The 16,966-nt window shown below is 51.0% G+C and overlaps 2 protein-coding genes across 2 annotated transcripts; both read left to right on the top strand.

Annotated features, from left to right (window-relative positions):
• Window positions 1–293: 293 nt before the first annotated feature.
• Window positions 294–11,030, top strand: LOC309883675 (protocadherin gamma-A9-like; the record flags this gene model as incomplete). Its single annotated transcript, XM_082771937.1, has 3 exons — window positions 294–2,934; window positions 8,637–8,652; window positions 10,720–11,030. Exons 1-3 carry the CDS (start codon window positions 496–498, stop codon window positions 11,028–11,030), a joined length of 2,766 nt encoding a protein of 921 aa, XP_082628063.1. The 5' UTR covers window positions 294–495.
• Window positions 11,031–11,046: 16 nt separating this feature from the next.
• On the top strand, window positions 11,047–13,584 carry LOC309883674 (protocadherin gamma-A5-like; the record flags this gene model as incomplete). The annotated part of the gene is made up of 1 exon (XM_082771936.1): window positions 11,047–13,584. One exon carries the CDS (start codon window positions 11,047–11,049, stop codon window positions 13,582–13,584), a length of 2,538 nt encoding a protein of 845 aa, XP_082628062.1.
• Window positions 13,585–16,966: the final 3,382 nt, after the last annotated feature.

Here is a 16,966-nt window from a genome sequence, read left to right as displayed (position 1 = left end):
ATTCGATATTCTTCTATTCGAAGAAGATAAAGTGTTGCGGAGACAAAGGCACCGGATCTGGGCCATGTCGCAGGGGAATGTGCCGTGGGGCCGCGTCCGCGGGCACCGAAGGTTTCCGCGGAAGAGGCAGGGCGGCGGCGCTCGCTGTGAGCCGTGCGTGCAGTGCCGGGCGGAGGCTGCGGGCGCCGCTGTTCACCACGGAGGAGAGGAGAGGAGAGGAAGGAGCGGAGCGCTGCAGCCAGCCCCGCCCGCTGCGGCCCGGCTCGCTCGCTCGCCCGCTGTGTCGGCGGCCGTGCGGGCTGCGAGCGGCCCCGCAGTGCAGAGCCGTGGTGCAACGAGGCGGAGGAGCCGGCGAGAGCGGGCCGCGGCGAGGCCGGAGCCGGAAAAGGAAAACGAAGCGGGAGCGACAAACTGATCCGGAGCTAGAGGAGAAGAGTAGGGGCGGCGGCGGGGAGCTCTAGGCGAGCGACCGGTGGTGGCGGGGCCGTAGCGGAGATGTGCACTGGGACAGAAGGGCGCGGGGGCCGGAGGAAGCGAGCGCTGCTGTGTTGCGTGTTGGTGGCGGCGTGGGAGGCGGTGTGGGGACAGCTGCGCTACTCGGTGCCCGAGGAGCTGCCCAAGGGCTCTTTCGTGGGCGACGTGGCCAAGGACCTGGCGTTGCAGCTGGCATTACTCCGCGACCGCGGTGCCCGTATCCTGGACCGAGGTAGGACGCGGTATTTCTCTCTGCATGCGAACAGCGGCCACCTGGTGACGGCGGAGAGGCTAGATAGAGAGCAGCTGTGCGAGGGCGTGCAGCGATGCGTGCTGCGCTGTGAGGTGATCGTGGAGGGGGAGATGAAAGTTTACGAGATCGAAGTGGAAATCACGGACATTAACGACAACGCACCCAGTTTCGGAGAATCAGAAAAGGAACTGAGAATGAGCGAGATAACTGCTCCTGGGTCCCGGTTTTCCCTGTCTAAGGCTCACGACCCGGACGTGGGAGTGAATTCCCTGCAGAGCTACGAGCTGAGCGGCGACGAGCACTTCTCGCTGTCCGTGCAGGCGGGAGCCGACGGCGAGAAGCGTCCCGAGCTGGTGCTGGCCAAGGCGCTGGACCGGGAGGAGGCGGCGTTTCACGAGCTGGTGCTGAGGGCGAGCGACGGCGGCGAGCCGGCACGGACGGGCACGGCGCGCATCCGCGTGTCTGTGCTGGACGCCAACGACAACGCGCCCGTGTTCAGCCAGGCGGTGTACGCTGTGCGCGTGCTCGAGGACGTGCCTGTGGGCTCCACCCTGCTCACCCTTACGGCCACTGACGCCGACGAGGGAATCAACGGTAACGTGAAATACTCCTTTAAAGAAATTTCCACGAAAGCTTCGAAGGTACTTGAACTGGATCCCGAGACAGGATCGATCATGCTGGTGAGGAGCCTGGACTTCGAGGAAGGCGACTCCTACGAAATGGAGGTGCAGGCACACGACGGCGGCGGCCTTTCCGACACAGCTACAATCTCGATCTCGGTGACCGACGTAAATGATAACGCGCCCGAGCTGACTGTGTCCTCGGCGCTTAGCGAGATCTCGGAGGACGCGCCTTCGGGGACGGTGGTGGCCCTGCTGCACGTGCAGGACCGCGACTCGGGCGCCAACGGCGAGGTGCGGTGCTCGCTGGTCGGCGACGTGCCGTTCCGTCTGCGGAGCTCGGTGGGCAGCTACTACAGCGTGGTGACGGCGCGGGAGCTGGACCGGGAGGAGGTGTCGGAGTACAACGTGACGGTGTGGGCGTCGGACGGCGGGTCGCCGTCGCTGCGCAGCAGCGCGGTGCTGGCGCTGCGCGTGCTGGACGTGAACGACAACGCGCCGGTGTTCGCGGAGGCGCGCTACAGCGCCCGTCTGCCCGAGAACAACGCCGAGGGCGCGCTGGTGCTGACGGTGCGGGCGTGGGACGCGGACTGGGGGCAGAACGCGCGCGTGCGCTACCGGCTGGCGGAGGGGCGCGTGCGGGGCGCGCCGCTGTCGTCCTACGTGTCGGTGCAGGCGGAGACGGGCGCGCTGTACGCGCTGCGCTCGTTCGACTACGAGGAGGTGCGCGAGGTGGGGCTGTGGGTGCGGGCGGAGGACGGCGGCGCGCCGGCGCTGAGCAGCAACGTGTCGGTGCGGCTGCTGATCGTGGACGAGAACGACAACGCGCCGCAGGTGCTGTACCCGCCGATGGCGGCGGCGGCGGCGTCGGGCGCGGGCTGGACGGGCGTGGAGCTGGCGCCGCGCTCGGCGGAGCCCGGCGCGCTGGTGGCCAAGGTGGTGGCGGTGGACGCGGACGCGGGGCAGAACGCGTGGCTGTCCTACGAGCTGGCCAAGGCGACGGAGCCGGGGCTGTTCCGCGTGGGGCTGCACAGCGGCGAGGTGCGCACGGCGCGCTCGCCGCTGGCCCGCGACGCGCCCAGGCACAGCCTGGTGGTGGTGGTGAAGGACCAGGGCCGGCCGGCGCTGTCGGCCACGGCCACGCTGACGGTGGTGCTGGCCGAGAGCGTGGCCGAGCTGCTGTCGGAGCTGGGCAGCGCGGCGGCGCCGGCCGAGCCCGGCGGCAGCCTGACGCGCTGGCTGGTGCTGGCCGTGGCGGCCGTGTCGTGCCTCTTCGTCGCCTTCCTGCTGCTGCTGCTGGCGCTGCGCCTGCGGCGCTGGCGCCGCTCGCAGCTGCTGCCGCCGGCCAGCGGCGCCTTGCGCGGCGTGCCGGCCTCGCACTTCGTGGGCATCGACGGCGTCCGCGCCTTCCTGCACTCCTACTCGCACGAGGTGTCGCTCACCGCCGACTCGCGCAAGAGCCAGCGGCGCTGGGCGGCCGACAGCTGCTGCAACACCCTCCCGGCGCGGCCGGCGCCCGACAAGGCCGCGCCGCTGCTCGGGGAAGACGCTGCCGGCGCCCGCGGCGCACCGCCCGACGCCCTCCCGGTGAGTCAGTCGCTCCGGACACGCGGACGCCCTCCCTGTCGGCGCTTGCCTCCCTTCCTGCTCATTGCCTTTCACTCCCCGCTTTCCTTTCCGGCCGGGGATGTTTCGTGCTGAGCAAAGCACAGCTTCATTAGGCAGTGGGTTTTGTGTAACTCTGAAAGGTAATGTGGAATGTGGGACATGAGCACGGGCTTTTGACGTCAGCTCTGCTCCAGATGAACTCCTATTTTTTTCCCACATGCCAGGTGGTTGCTCCTTTCATTCCCTGACATGTATCATGCAGGATTTCCTTTTTGTCTTCACTTCTTTTTGTTTTTCTGAAAATTTACCACTCTCATTCCTGAGTGGGCAGGTTTCCTTCTCAGCAAGGCATGGCTTTGTTTTGTATCAGGTTGTTGTCCTTTTTTGTGAAGGGAGCCAAGTGTGGGCTCCACTGCCAGCGTTACAGATGTTGCGGAAGTCAGGAGACAAGAGGGGGCCTTGCCCTGCAACTCTACTCTACATGATCTTCTAACTTTTTTTCCCACTTATCTGCTGGTTGTTCCTTTCATCCCCTGGCATATATCATGCAGGTTTTCGTTTTGTTTTTCACTCTTCTGTGTTCATGTACACTTGAGACTACCAAGAAGTTAAAAGGTAGCCTCCCAATAGCTCACATGCAGTAGTTCGTGCTTATCTTTAAATAAAATCTTAATGGCCATTGTGTCATTTGGCTACTTCTCATCCATACTTCCATACTCTAAGCAACTTTTCTGATGCTTCATGAAGATGGATTATGCAAAAAGATGTCTATATGAATCTGTGCTGCTGTTTTTGTGTGTGTGGTGGAATAATGGTCTGGGCAAAACGTCCTTTTAGTCTTCATCACTTGAATTTGTGTTGCAAAATATTTGGCTTGGTTAATGTTGTGTGAAGTGTGAGATTGGATTCTGTTTCTTGTCCTGCAGTTTTCACATGCTTGCCTTCTTTGTTGTCAGTGACAAAACGTGGCCTCATGTTCCTGAGAACCCTGAAAAGACTGGTAGATGTGTTATGAGTTGTTGGACTGGGGGAGCTGTTCCCATACACAGCATGAATATTTGCTGCAGTCGGCACAAAGTCTTTGATATCCTCATGTTTCCTTAAAATGTCACTGAATGAAATGCTCTTGATAGCAGCCTAAATATGGCTAGAATTTGGATATTGTGAATGGTGCAACTGAATGCTGTGAATGTAGAGCAAAGATGGTGAGTGGTTGAGTTTGAATGTGGAAAATATGTGGATCAGCAGTGATATTGTTTGGTCTGAGGTTTCATTTCATAATTTGTGCCAAGGCCGGCATCATTTATGCACCATTTTCTCCTGGCTGTGCTTCCCAGAAGCACAATTTTAATTCTCCAATGACAAAATATCTTTCAGAAAAACTGTGCATGTGGTGTGATGATGCCTGTGTCTAGTGGCTTATAGTTCCTGTGTGAATATCTTTAATTCACTGCCATCAATTATAACCCTGTGACTTGGATTTTCTCAAAAGCCAAGAATGGGTTTTTCCTCACTTGCCAGGTGGTTGCTCATTTCGTCCCCTGTCGTGTATCATGTGGGTTTTCCTTTCGGTATTAGAATACCAGGAGCTTAATGTATATCTTTCCAGTAGCCCATTCAGCACTCCTTGTTCTGATTAATAGTGAATTCCGATAGGAAATGCTAATAGCGAATGAGGTTGTCTGCAGGCTGGTTTACTAGACTGTGATGATCTGGAAAGACAGTCTTATGGATACCACGTTTCATTTGGTGCTTCTGCTTTATACTTTATGCAGCTTTTCTGTTGTTGCATGAAGATGGCTTGAGCAAAGCCAAATTGTCTTTGTAGCAATCCATGCTTCTGTTTTTATGTGCTTGATGGGAAAACGGTCAGGTTCCTAGTCCTTTTAGGATTTCTATTTGGTTGTTATAGAGATTACAGTCAACTGTAAAAGTTCTGTTTGAGATTGCTAAGGAGGTGTTGTGTGTGAAGGGCTGTTGGAGGAAGGAGGAGTGTGTGAATATTGACAAGAAAAGAAGGAAAGGAAGGAGCAGGCTTTGCTAGCAGGCACAGGATGTGGCAGCAGCTTTGTTTTGGCTTCATCACTTGAATTGGTGTTGCATAATATGTGATGAGATTGATGAATGGAGTCTGAAGAGTGAAAGTGATGTTCTTTTCTTGTCCTGCAGTTTTTGCATTTTTGCCTTGTTTGCTGCCAATGTCAAAAGCAGACCTCAGTGAGGCAGAGAACCTTGAAAAGACTTGGAGATCCATCATTAATTGTTGACAGTGCAAACAGCTGGAGCTGTTTGCATACATACCTTGAAAGTTTACTGCTCTGAGCTGAAAGTCTTTGATATCCTTACGTTCCCTTAAAATGTCCCTGAATGTTAAACCCCTATCAGCAGCTGACATACAGTTAGAAGCTGGTTATTGAGAGTAGTGCAACTACTGTGAATGTAGAGGAATGAGGGAAAGAGTTTAGCTATAAATGTGGAAAATCAGTGTGTCAGCAGTAATATTTTTTAAGCAGTGCTTTGATTTCATTGTGAATGCCAATTTCTATAGCATTTATGCACCATTTGATCCTGGTTTCACTATCCTGAAAAGCAATGCTAATCTGATACCAAAATGTTCTGCACAGAAACTGTGCATGCAGAGCTGTGATGTCTGAGTATAATGGCTTCTTCTACCTGTGACAATCCTCATTAATGACCTCATATCTGTATTGGGTAGAGTGTTTTTCCCTAATGACCCGGTTTCTTCTGGAGGATGTCTCCTCTCTCTTTCCTCTTAGACCCTTGCTGTGTTTTAGAAAATTTTTGAGTAATGCACCTCCCTTCTTGGTATACCTTGATGGTGTGGTTTTTCGCAGTGAGTAGTATTGGGAAAACTCATTTTTCCTTTGGTGAGATATGCTTGGAAATTCTGAGGTTCTGAGGGTAAAATAAATATTTTGAAGGTGCGGAAAGTTTGAGACGAAACAGTAAGTAAACTCTTTATGAGGTGCTGTAGAAGAACAGACGTTTCTCTCCCAGCTTGTGAGTGCTCCATTAGGCACACAGCCGTGGTTCATGTACGTTGAAATCTTCCTGGTGAGTAGATTAAGCATTAGAATTGCTATTTTTCCTGTGTTGGGAGCTTCAGGAGGACCTTCCAGAGAATTCATTCCCTGCTATCTACCTTACATGCACTTCCACTCTGAATACTCAAAAATGTCCATTTAGCTGCATATCATTTATTCTCTTCACAGTGCTTATCTTCTACCATGATAATGTGGAAAAAAAAAAAAAAAAGTCTTTGGATCTGTCTACGGTGTAGTCTTTGTGCCCGTTGTGGAGAAAAGAGCTAGGCCATTGATCCTTTGATGATGTCCTTTTGGATGTCATGAAGAGGGAAGGGAATCATAATAGTTGGGAGTAGTCTGAGAATATTTTATGTGTGAATGGCCTTGGAGGCTTTGATTTCTCATCATAATCTTTGAACATTGATATCTCAGGAATGGTTCTGGAAGTGTCTTTTCTAACAGATACATGTGATGAGAGCAGTGGTGTTGCAGTTCCGTCACTTGAATCTCATTAAGCATAATGCTTGCGCAGCCCAAATAAATTTGCCTGTAAACTTATCATGAAGTCCTTCACTTCTGTAGTTTTCCTGTTTTTTTTTTCCTTGTTCATCATTACTGTCTAAGCTAGGCCTCAGCATGGCAGAGAATCTTTAAAAGATTGAAGGATCCACCAGAATTGTGGGGCTGGGGTAGCTGATTCCATACAGAGATTGAATATTTACAGCTGTGTTATGATTCCTTTAAATGACACTGTATGGAATCCCCTTGGCAGTGTTTGACATTCCAGAGAAGATAGAATGTTATGTGCGACAAAAATGAAACACAGGCTAAAGCTGAATCTCTCTTCATTGCTCACAAGAAGTAGCATAAGAAAGGGTGCCATGTTAGGGCCTTTACAGTTTCATATTTGTTGGAGATGAGTGGATTGCATCATAGAAAAATTGAGCTGATGCACTTTTCTTACAATGCGTAGTTGCAGGAAAGACCTCCTTGACTTCCATGTGCCCTGGAGAGGAAATTTTGTGCCTGCAGAAGCTCTGACAGCCTCCTGGTGTGTTTCTCTACCACACTTTCTCTTTGGGTGCTTCCTTGTGTTACTTCTCTGATTTTATCTTTTCCTGGTCTTTTGTCTATGTGTCAGTTAAGTTATCACAAGATCATAGAATCACAGAATCATCTAGGTTGGAAGAGACCTCCAAGATCACCTAGTCCAAGGAGTAGCACCTAGTAACATCATAGCCGTGTTGAGGAATGTTTTATGTGTTCATGGGACTTGCTCATGCAAACCACTGGCAGAGTATTTCAACAGAGATAGAGCTTGTGTGGAAGGATGGAAATGTCAGAGTGTTTGTGTGTTCTCCTCCACTTCTATTTATTTATTTATTTATTTGTTTATTTATTTATTTTCATCTGGGGAGTGGATGTAAATATGATATTAGTAAAAGAGACATGTCTGTGTGGAGCAACTCATGCTCTTACAGGAGAGGGACATTCCCTTACAAATATATTTACAATGACCCTGTCTCTGTTGGAGAACAAATCCTCTCTGTCTGTCCCCTTATCTCTTTAGTATGCTTTAGAAACTTGCAGAGAAATGTACCTCCCTTCTTGGTATACCTTGATGGTGTGGTTGTGAGCCTGTGTGTTATAAGGAAATGGTCTGTTGAATTAGTCCTTTGGTGAGATGTGCTTGCAAATTCTGAGGGTGAAAGAAAAGTATTGAGGTTGTGAAAGGTGTGAGGTGACATGTTTGGGAAATGATGTGTGAGGGGCTATAGAAGAACAGATGCTCCATTCTATGCAAGTTTTAGTTATTTCATTCCTCAAATAGCTGTGGTTTATACACTTTGAAGTCTGTCATCTCAATAGTTTTTCCTGGGAAATGTTATTGAACTTTTTTGGGATCTTTGGGAGAGCGTTCTGTACAAATCACTCCCTACTCTCTACCTCACGTGCTCTACTGCTATGAATACTCAAAAATATCTATGTGTATAACCTAGATGAATATGGTTTATTATCTTCATGATGTTTTTATTATGTCATGTTAATGTGATGAAAAGAAGAAATGTCTTTCCAGCTGTCTATGGTATAGTTCTTGTGTGCGTTGTGAAGAAATGCACTTGGTGATTGGTGCTTGGATGATGTCCTTCTGCCTGTCACAAAGAGGGAAGGCAATTATAACAGCTGGGAGCAGTCTGGGAAATCTTCATGTGTGAAGGTCTCTTATTGGAAAGAGGAGCCTTTGAACACTGACGTCTCAAGAATGCAACTGGAGGTGACTTTGCTAGCAGATGTCCTATGAAAACAGCCATGTTCATAGAACCCTGGAGTCATATAGGTTGGAAAAGACTTAGAGCATCTAGGTCAACCCTTAACCTAGGACTGCCAAGTCTGCCATTAAACCATGTCACTGAAGACTACATCTACATGCATTTTGAAGACCTCCAAGTATGGTTACTCAACTACATTGACAGGCAGCCTGTTGAAATACTTTGCAACCCTTTCAGGGAAGAAATTTTTCCTAATGTCCAATATAAAACTCTCCTGGAACAGTCTGAGGCCGTTAACTATAATTTTATCACATGGTTCTTGTGAGAAGAAGCCGATCCCCACTTTGCTGTATCCCCTTTTAAGGTAATCATAGAGCACGGTAAGATCTGCCCTGAGCCTCCTTTTCTCTAGGCTAAACAACCCCAGCTCCATCGGCTGCTCCTAATAAGACCTGTTCTCTAAGCCCTTCAAAAGCTCCGTTGCCCTGCTTTGGACCTGCTTCAGCACCTCAAGAACCTTCCTGTAGTGAAGGATCCAAAACTGAACTCAGCATTTGATGTGCAGCCTCACAGAGATGGGTACAGAGGGATGATCACTTCCCTAGTCCCACCAGCCAGACTATTTCTGATACAAGTCAGGGTGCTGTTGTCTTTCTTGGCCACCCGAGCACACTGCTGGCTCATATTCAGCCAGCTATCGATCAACACCCAGAAGTCCCTTTCAGCCAGCCAACTTCCTAGACCATCTACCCTCAGCCTGTAGCACTGCATGGGATTGCTGTTCCCCAAGTACAGATCCTATCACTTAGCCTTGTTGAACCACATGCTGCTGGCCTTGGCCATTGGTCCAACCTATCCAGATAAATCTGCAGGGCCTTCCTATCCTTGAGCAGATCAACACTCATGACTAACTTCATATGATCTGAAAACTTACTGAGGGTGCACTTTTGATCCCTTTGTACAGATTTTGATAACGATACTGGAGATAACTGGTCCCGACCCGTATTGTAGATGGGCAACACATTTGCTAGCCGCCTGTTGGCATGAACCTCCTGGATATCCAGGACTTCTGTTAAATGATGGAGATTGTCTTGGTGAGCACTTCGGTTGGATCGCTTTGGATGGATCCCTTCTGGACCCGTAGACTTGCATATGCCTAAGCGGCTTAGCAGGTTGCTGACCATTTCCCCATGGATTATGAGGGCTTCATTCTGCTCCTCATTCCTATCTGAAGCAGATTCAGAGCCTGGAAAATACTTGGGTCAATGTTGCTTTTGTTAGGGTATTCTTTGGTGTCATAACTGGTGCCAGGGCCTGTGCCATTTCTGTTCTGATCATCATGTCCCTGTCCTTAGAGGCAATGAAGTTTCCCTGAGAATAAAGTATTTGGCAAAAGGTTTCTATGTAGGAGAGGTCTCTGAGGTGAAAGGGTGCAGCTGGAGTCACCACCATGTATGAAGGTGAAGTCAAAGAAGAGCAGAAGGGTACTGCAGGAGCAGGTGTCCCCTGGAAGTGCTGATCTAGAGATAACAGATCAAAAGTATTGATGTAATAACTACTAGGCATGAATGTAAATTTCTACTGTGTAGAACAAGATCCACTAATTCTGCATGACAGATTCATGAAGATAGGATTGATGATTAGTGCTGGTTCCTGTTCTTTCTCAACTGAATCTACTTAGAGCTGTTTAATAACTGATCCAAGGTACTGCTTTTCTCTTGCACGTGCCAGGGAAATTTCCTGTTTGTCTCTGCTACCAGAGAATACCATAGGGTTTTCTTCTGTTGTATGGATAGGCATTTTTTTCAAGAAATTCATTTAAGTGAACAGAAGCAAAAACAGGTCTTCAGCTTTTCTGTTCTCCAAGACTGCATTTCTAGTGGAGGAAACTGATCAGCGGACACTGCCCCCACTAGTTTCATCAGTAGTAGTGATCTGGAGTGCGTACACAGCCTGTTCAGAGAGCTAACGGGAGCTGCTCATTCCTCCCTAAGGGTGCTGCTGCTCCCTTTCATACCTGCTACACTGTTTCATATCGTTTGTTGACATTGAAACAACGGCACAAATTACGACTGAACAGAATTTAGAAGATCATACATTGTTGGAAAGCCGAGGAAACTTTCAATAAAGGAAGGAGCAGCAAGAATAACATTTGAAATTCGTGAAGGACATGCTGCTTCTGTAATACTGGGTTTAGAGGTCAAATTAATATGAAAAATTCTACGTGCCACGCGGTAGAGCCAAAACAGCCAGAGGAACCGTCCAGCTTCACTATGCTCATGAGTGGTCTGAAGACCAGAATGCTATGGGTCTTTTCCTCGAAGATGACAAGGTGTTGTGGAAACAAACGGACCGACTCCGGGCCGTGTCACAAGGGAATGCGCAATGTCGGCGCGCCCGCGGAGTAGAAGGTTTCCGGCGGCGCTCGCTGTGAGCCGTGCGTGCAGTGCCGGGCGGAGGCTGCGGGCGCCGCTGTTCACCACGGAGGAGAGGAGAGGAAGGAGCGGAGCGCTGCAGCCAGCCCCGCCCGCTGCGGCCCGGCTCGCTCGCTCGCTCGCTGTATCGGCGACCGGATGGGTGCGAGCGGCCCCGCGGTGCGGAACCGAGCTACATAGAGACAGAGGGACTGGCGAGATCAGGCGGCGGCGGGGCCGGAGCCGAAAAAGGGAAACGCAGCGGGAACCAGAGCGAGAATCTGATCCGGAGCCCTAGGCGAAGGGGCGGCGGCGGGAAGCTGTCGGCGGGCGTCCGGTGGTAGCGGGGCCGTATCGGAGATGTGCACTGCGAAAAAAGGGCGGTGGGGCCGGAGGAAGCGAGTGCTGCTGTGCTGCGTGTTGGTGGCGGCGTGGGAGGCGGCGTGGGGACAGCTGCGCTACTCGGTGCCCGAGGAGCTGCCCAAGGGCTCTTTCGTGGGCGACGTGGCCAAGGACCTGGCGCTGCAGCCGGCGACGCTTCGTGACCGCGGCGCCCGAGTGGTGTCGGCAGATAGGACGCAGTATTTCGCTCTGCATGCGAACAGTGGCCACCTGGTGACGGCGGAGAGGCTAGATAGAGAGCAGCTGTGCGAAGGCGTGCAGCGATGCGTGCTGCGCTGTGAGGTGATCGTGGAGGGGGAGATGAAAGTTTACGAGATCGAAGTTGAAATCACGGACATTAACGACAACGCTCCCAGCTTTCGAGAAGGAGAAAATGAAGTGAGAATGAGCGAGATGGCACCTCTCGGGTCGCGCTTTCCCTTGTCTAAGGCTCATGACCCGGACGTGGGAGTGAATTCCCTGCAAAGCTACGAGCTGAGCGGCGACGAGCACTTCTCGCTGTCCGTGCAGGCGGGAGCCGACGGCGAGAAGCGTCCCGAGCTGGTGCTGGCCAAGGCGCTGGACCGGGAGGAGGCGGCGTTTCACGAGCTGGTGCTGAGGGCGAGCGACGGCGGCGAGCCGGCACGGACGGGCACGGCGCGCATCCGCGTGTCTGTGCTGGACGCCAACGACAACGCGCCCGTGTTCAGCCAGGCGGTGTACGCGGTGCGCGTGCCCGAGGACGTGCCCGTGGGCTCCACGCTCCTCACCCTCACGGCCACCGACGCAGACGAGGGACTCAACGGTAAAGTGAAATACTCATTTAAAGGGATTTCTACGAAAGTCTCGAAGATCTTCCACCTGGATCCGGAGACGGGATCGATCAGGCTGTTGAGGAGCCTGGACTTCGAGGAAGGAGACTCCTACAAAATGGAGGTACAGGCACAAGATGCTGGAGAGCTTTTCGACACGGCTACGGTCTCGGTCTCGGTGACCGACGTGAACGACAACGCGCCTGAGATTTCGGTGCGGTCGGCGCTGAGCGAGATCTCGGAGGACGCGCCGTCGGGGACGGTGGTGGCCCTGCTGCACGTGCAGGACCGCGACTCGGGCGCCAACGGCGAGGTGCGGTGCTCGCTGGTCGGCGACGTGCCGTTCCGTCTGCGGAGCTCGGTGGGTAGCTACTACAGCGTGGTGACGGCGCGGGAGCTGGACCGGGAGGAGGTGTCGGAGTACAACGTGACGGTGTGGGCGTCGGACGGCGGGTCGCCGTCGCTGCGCAGCAGCGCGGTGCTGGCGCTGCGCGTGCTGGACGTGAACGACAACGCGCCGGTGTTCGCGGAGGCGCGCTACAGCGCCCGTCTGCCCGAGAACAACGCCGAGGGCGCGCTGGTGCTGACGGTGCGGGCGTGGGACGCGGACTGGGGGCAGAACGCGCGCGTGCGCTACCGGCTGGCGGAGGGGCGCGTGCGGGGCGCGCCGCTGTCGTCCTACGTGTCGGTGCAGGCGGAGACGGGCGCGCTGTACGCGCTGCGCTCGTTCGACTACGAGGAGGTGCGCGAGGTGGGGCTGTGGGTGCGGGCGGAGGACGGCGGCGCGCCGGCGCTGAGCAGCAACGTGTCGGTGCGGCTGCTGATCGTGGACGAGAACGACAACGCGCCGCAGGTGCTGTACCCGCCGATGGCGGCGGCGGCGGCGTCGGGCGCGGGCTGGACGGGCGTGGAGCTGGCGCCGCGCTCGGCGGAGCCCGGCGCGCTGGTGGCCAAGGTGGTGGCGGTGGACGCGGACGCGGGGCAGAACGCGTGGCTGTCCTACGAGCTGGCCAAGGCGACGGAGCCGGGGCTGTTCCGCGTGGGGCTGCACAGCGGCGAGGTGCGCACGGCGCGCTCGCCGCTGGCCCGCGACGCGCCCAGGCACAGCCTGGTGGTGGTGGTGAAGGACCAGGGCCGGCCGGCGCTGTCGGCCACGGCCACGCTGACGGTGGTGCTGGCCGAGAGCGTGGCCGAGCTGCTGTCGGAGCTGGGCAGCGCGGCGGCGCCGGCCGAGCCCGGCGGCAGCCTGACGCGCTGGCTGGTGCTGGCCGTGGCGGCCGTGTCGTGCCTCTTCGTCGCCTTCCTGCTGCTGCTGCTGGCGCTGCGCCTGCGGCGCTGGCGCCGCTCGCAGCTGCTGCCGCCGGCCAGCGGCGCCTTGCGCGGCGTGCCGGCCTCGCACTTCGTGGGCATCGACGGCGTCCGCGCCTTCCTGCACTCCTACTCGCACGAGGTGTCGCTCACCGCCGACTCGCGCAAGAGCCAGCGGCGCTGGGCGGCCGACAGCTGCTGCAACACCCTCCCGGCGCGGCCGGCGCCCGACAAGGCCGCGCCGCTGCTCGGGGAAGACGCTGCCGGCGCCCGCGGCGCACCGCCCGACGCCCTCCCGGTGAGTCAGTCGCTCCGGACACGCGGACGCCCTCCGTCTCGGCGCTTGCCTCCCTTCCTGCTCATTTACTTTTTTTCCCCATTCTTCTTGATCTTATGATGTCCCAGAATGATAAGGCCTTATTAGCTGTTTACATACAGTTCGAAGTTGAATATTGAGCGTGGTGCAACTGAATGCTGTAAATGTAGAGGAGTGAAGTTGAGATCTTGGTTCAGAATTTGAAGAGAAGGTGTGATAAGTGGTGATATTGTTTGTGCACTGCTACGATTTTATTTTGAATGCCAACTTCTGTAGCATATATTGTTTGATTTCATAATTTTGAGAATGCCTGCAGCATTTTTGCTCCATTTCATCCTGGTTTTGCTTTCCTGAAGGGCAACGCTAATCCTCTGATGCCAAAATGTTCTGTACAAAAACTGTGTATGTAGAGGTATGATTCCTTAGTATAATACCTTCTAATACCTGTGAAAATCCTCATTAGTCTACCGCTATCTGCACTGGGGTGTAGCATTTCTTCTTAGTTGTAATTCTGTTTTCAAGCCTCTGTTTGCAGGAAGATTGTGCTTCATATTTCCATTTTATTGAGAGGACTTTTATGTTTGAAAATGCAAAGTTTCTGTTGCAGCAAATCCTTCTCTCCCTTGAGAAGGTCTTATAAACCATCTGGAGACAAGATGTTGCATATAAGGGAAACCAATTACTCATAACACCTGTCATGAGAAAAGGCCCCATAGCAAGACATTTACATTTATAGTTTCATTTTAATTTCAGATAAACAGGACATAGCATGGAGAAACTGATGAGAGTTGATGAGCTTGTCTTGCTATGATGTCCCTACTGTACAGTGCAGAGGAAGACTTAAGAGCTGAGCCACTTCTTGGTGCTCTAGGGAGGTATTTTCCTGCATGCAGAGAAGACCATGCAGTCTTTCCTGTGAATTTATCTACCACACTTTCTCTTTGAATGCTTTTTTTGCTTGTCTGATTTTAACTTTTCCTAGTTTTTTGTCTATGTGGGTAGGCTGAATACATACACTTGAGAGTATCAGGTGGGTAAGTTGTATTATTCTCATTCCAATGTGCTTGATCAGTAGTCTGAGGTTTTCTTTAAGGAGAATCTTAATGGTGTCATGCTTGATTTGGCTGCCTCTCCTCTATCATCTATTTAGTCTTTGTGTTACTGGATGAACATGGGTTGAAATGTCTTTCAAGTGTCTATCTATACTGCTGTTTTTGTGTATAGTTTGGGATAATGGCCTTGTTTACTGGTGATCCTTTTAGAACATCTGCTTGGCTTATATATTGATGCACAGGAATCATAAAATGCATTTGAGATTGCATAGAGGTGCTGTGTGTGAAAGGCTTTTGGAAGAAAGAGGAGCGTGAGCATTGACTTCTGAAGAAAGGAGCAGCCTTTTCTATGAAGCATATGGTATGGCAACAGCTTTGTTGTGGCTTCTTCACTTGAATTTGGGTTGAGTAATATTTGGTGTGATTGAGGAATGGATTCTGGAGAGTGAAGTGTATTTCTGTTCCTGTATTTTTAGCAGTTTTGCCTTGTTTGTTGTCAGTGTAAAAAGTAGGCCTCAGTGTGGCGGAGAACCCTGGAAAGACTGGAAGATCTGTTACTAATTTCTGGAATGGGGGAGCTGTTTGCATACACTTTGAAAGTTTACTGCTCTGAGGTGAAAGGCTTTGATTCCTTATGTTTCCTTAATATTCACCTGAATGATAAGCCCTTATTAGTTGCAGTCATACAGTTAGAAGCTGGTTATTGAGAGTAGTGCAACTGATTGCTGTTAATGTAGAGGAATGAGGCTGAAATCTTAGTTCTGAATTTGAGAAGAAGGGTGTCAGTGGTGATATTGTTTGGGCAGTGGTATGACCTAATTGTGAATGGCAATTTCTGTAGCATATATTAAGTTTGATTTCATAATTTTGAGAATGCCTGCAGCATTTTTGCACCATTTGATCCTGGTTTTGCTGTCCTGAAAGGCAATGCTAATCTTCTGATGCTAAAATGTTCTGCACAGGATCTGTGTATGTAGAGCTATGATGTCTGTGTATATATATAATGGCTTCTACTATCTCTGACAATCCTCATTAATCCACCCGTATCTGCATTAGGGTATTGTGCTTCTTCCTAGTTGTAATTCCTTTTTCAGGCCTTTGTTTGCAGTAAGGTTGTGCTTCATATTTCCCATTTTTGAAGTGTTTTTTCATTTGAAAATGCCAAGTTAGTATTGCAGAAAATCTTTATCTCCCTTGAAAAGCTCCTATCATCCATCTGGAGGCAAATTCTAGCATATAAGGGAAACAAATTGCTCACAAGACATATCATGAGAAAAGGCCCCATAGTAAATCATTTACATTTCTAGTTTGATTCTCATTTGAGATTATAAGACTATGTAATGGAAAAACTGATGATAGCTGATTAATTTTTCTTACTATGATGTCCCGTACTGTATAGTCCAGAGGAAGATTTAAGCATGTTAGCCACTCCTCCTAATTTTGTATCATCACCGTACTTGCTGAGACTGGATAAAATTCCCTCATCAAGGTCATTGATGAAGCAGTTGAACAAGACCACACCAAGCCCTGACCCCTGGGGAACACCACTAGTCACAGGTCTAAAGATGGATTGAGCCGAGAAATGTCTTTGTATGCATCTGTGTTGCTGTTTCAGTGTGCATAGTGGAATAAAGGTCTGGGTAACAGGTCCTTCTAGGCTTCATCGTTTGAATTTGTGCTGCATAACATTTGGATAGGTTTAAAAATGTTGTGTGAAGTGTGAGATTAGATTCTGCTTCTTTTTTCTTGTTCCACGTATGTCCTTTCCACATTTTTGCCATGTTTGTTGTCAGTGACAAAATGCTGGAGGACCCTGCAAAGATTGGAAGATCAGTTATGACTTGTTGGACTTGGGACCTGTTTCCATTCCAAGTGTGACTATTTAGTACTGTCAGGACAGTCTTTAATATCCTCATGTTTCCTTAAAATGTCACTGGATGAAATGTTCTTGCCAGTGGCCTACATATGGCTAGAACTTGGATGTTGTGAGTGGTGCAACTGAATGCTGTGAATGCAGAGCAAAGATGGTGAGTGTTATTTTTTTATTATTATTATTTTTTAATGTGGAAAATAAGTGGTTCAGTATCATTCAAAGGTTTGACATCATAATTTGTGCCAATTCCTGCAGCATTTATGCACCATTTTATCCTGGTTTTCTTGCCCTGAAAGGTAACTTTAATTCTCTGGTAATAAAATGCTTTGCAGAAAAACTGTGTATGTGGTGTGATGATGCCTGCGTATTATGTCTTATAATACCTGTGAGAATCCTCATTACTTCACTCCTATTTATTGTAACTTTGTGCCAAATTGTTTCTTCATAGCTATAATTCCATTTTCAGGTCTTTGTTTTCAGGAAGGTTGTGCTTCATATTTTCCTTTTCTGGCTAGGGCTTTTACATTTGAAAATGCAG

Source organism: Aythya marila, assembly GCF_965140915.1.
Source record: "Aythya marila genome assembly, chromosome: 14".
NCBI lineage: Eukaryota > Metazoa > Chordata > Aves > Anseriformes > Anatidae > Aythya > Aythya marila.
Note: the sequence above shows the minus strand (reverse complement) of the source record. Positions and strands in the feature narration are given on the sequence as shown.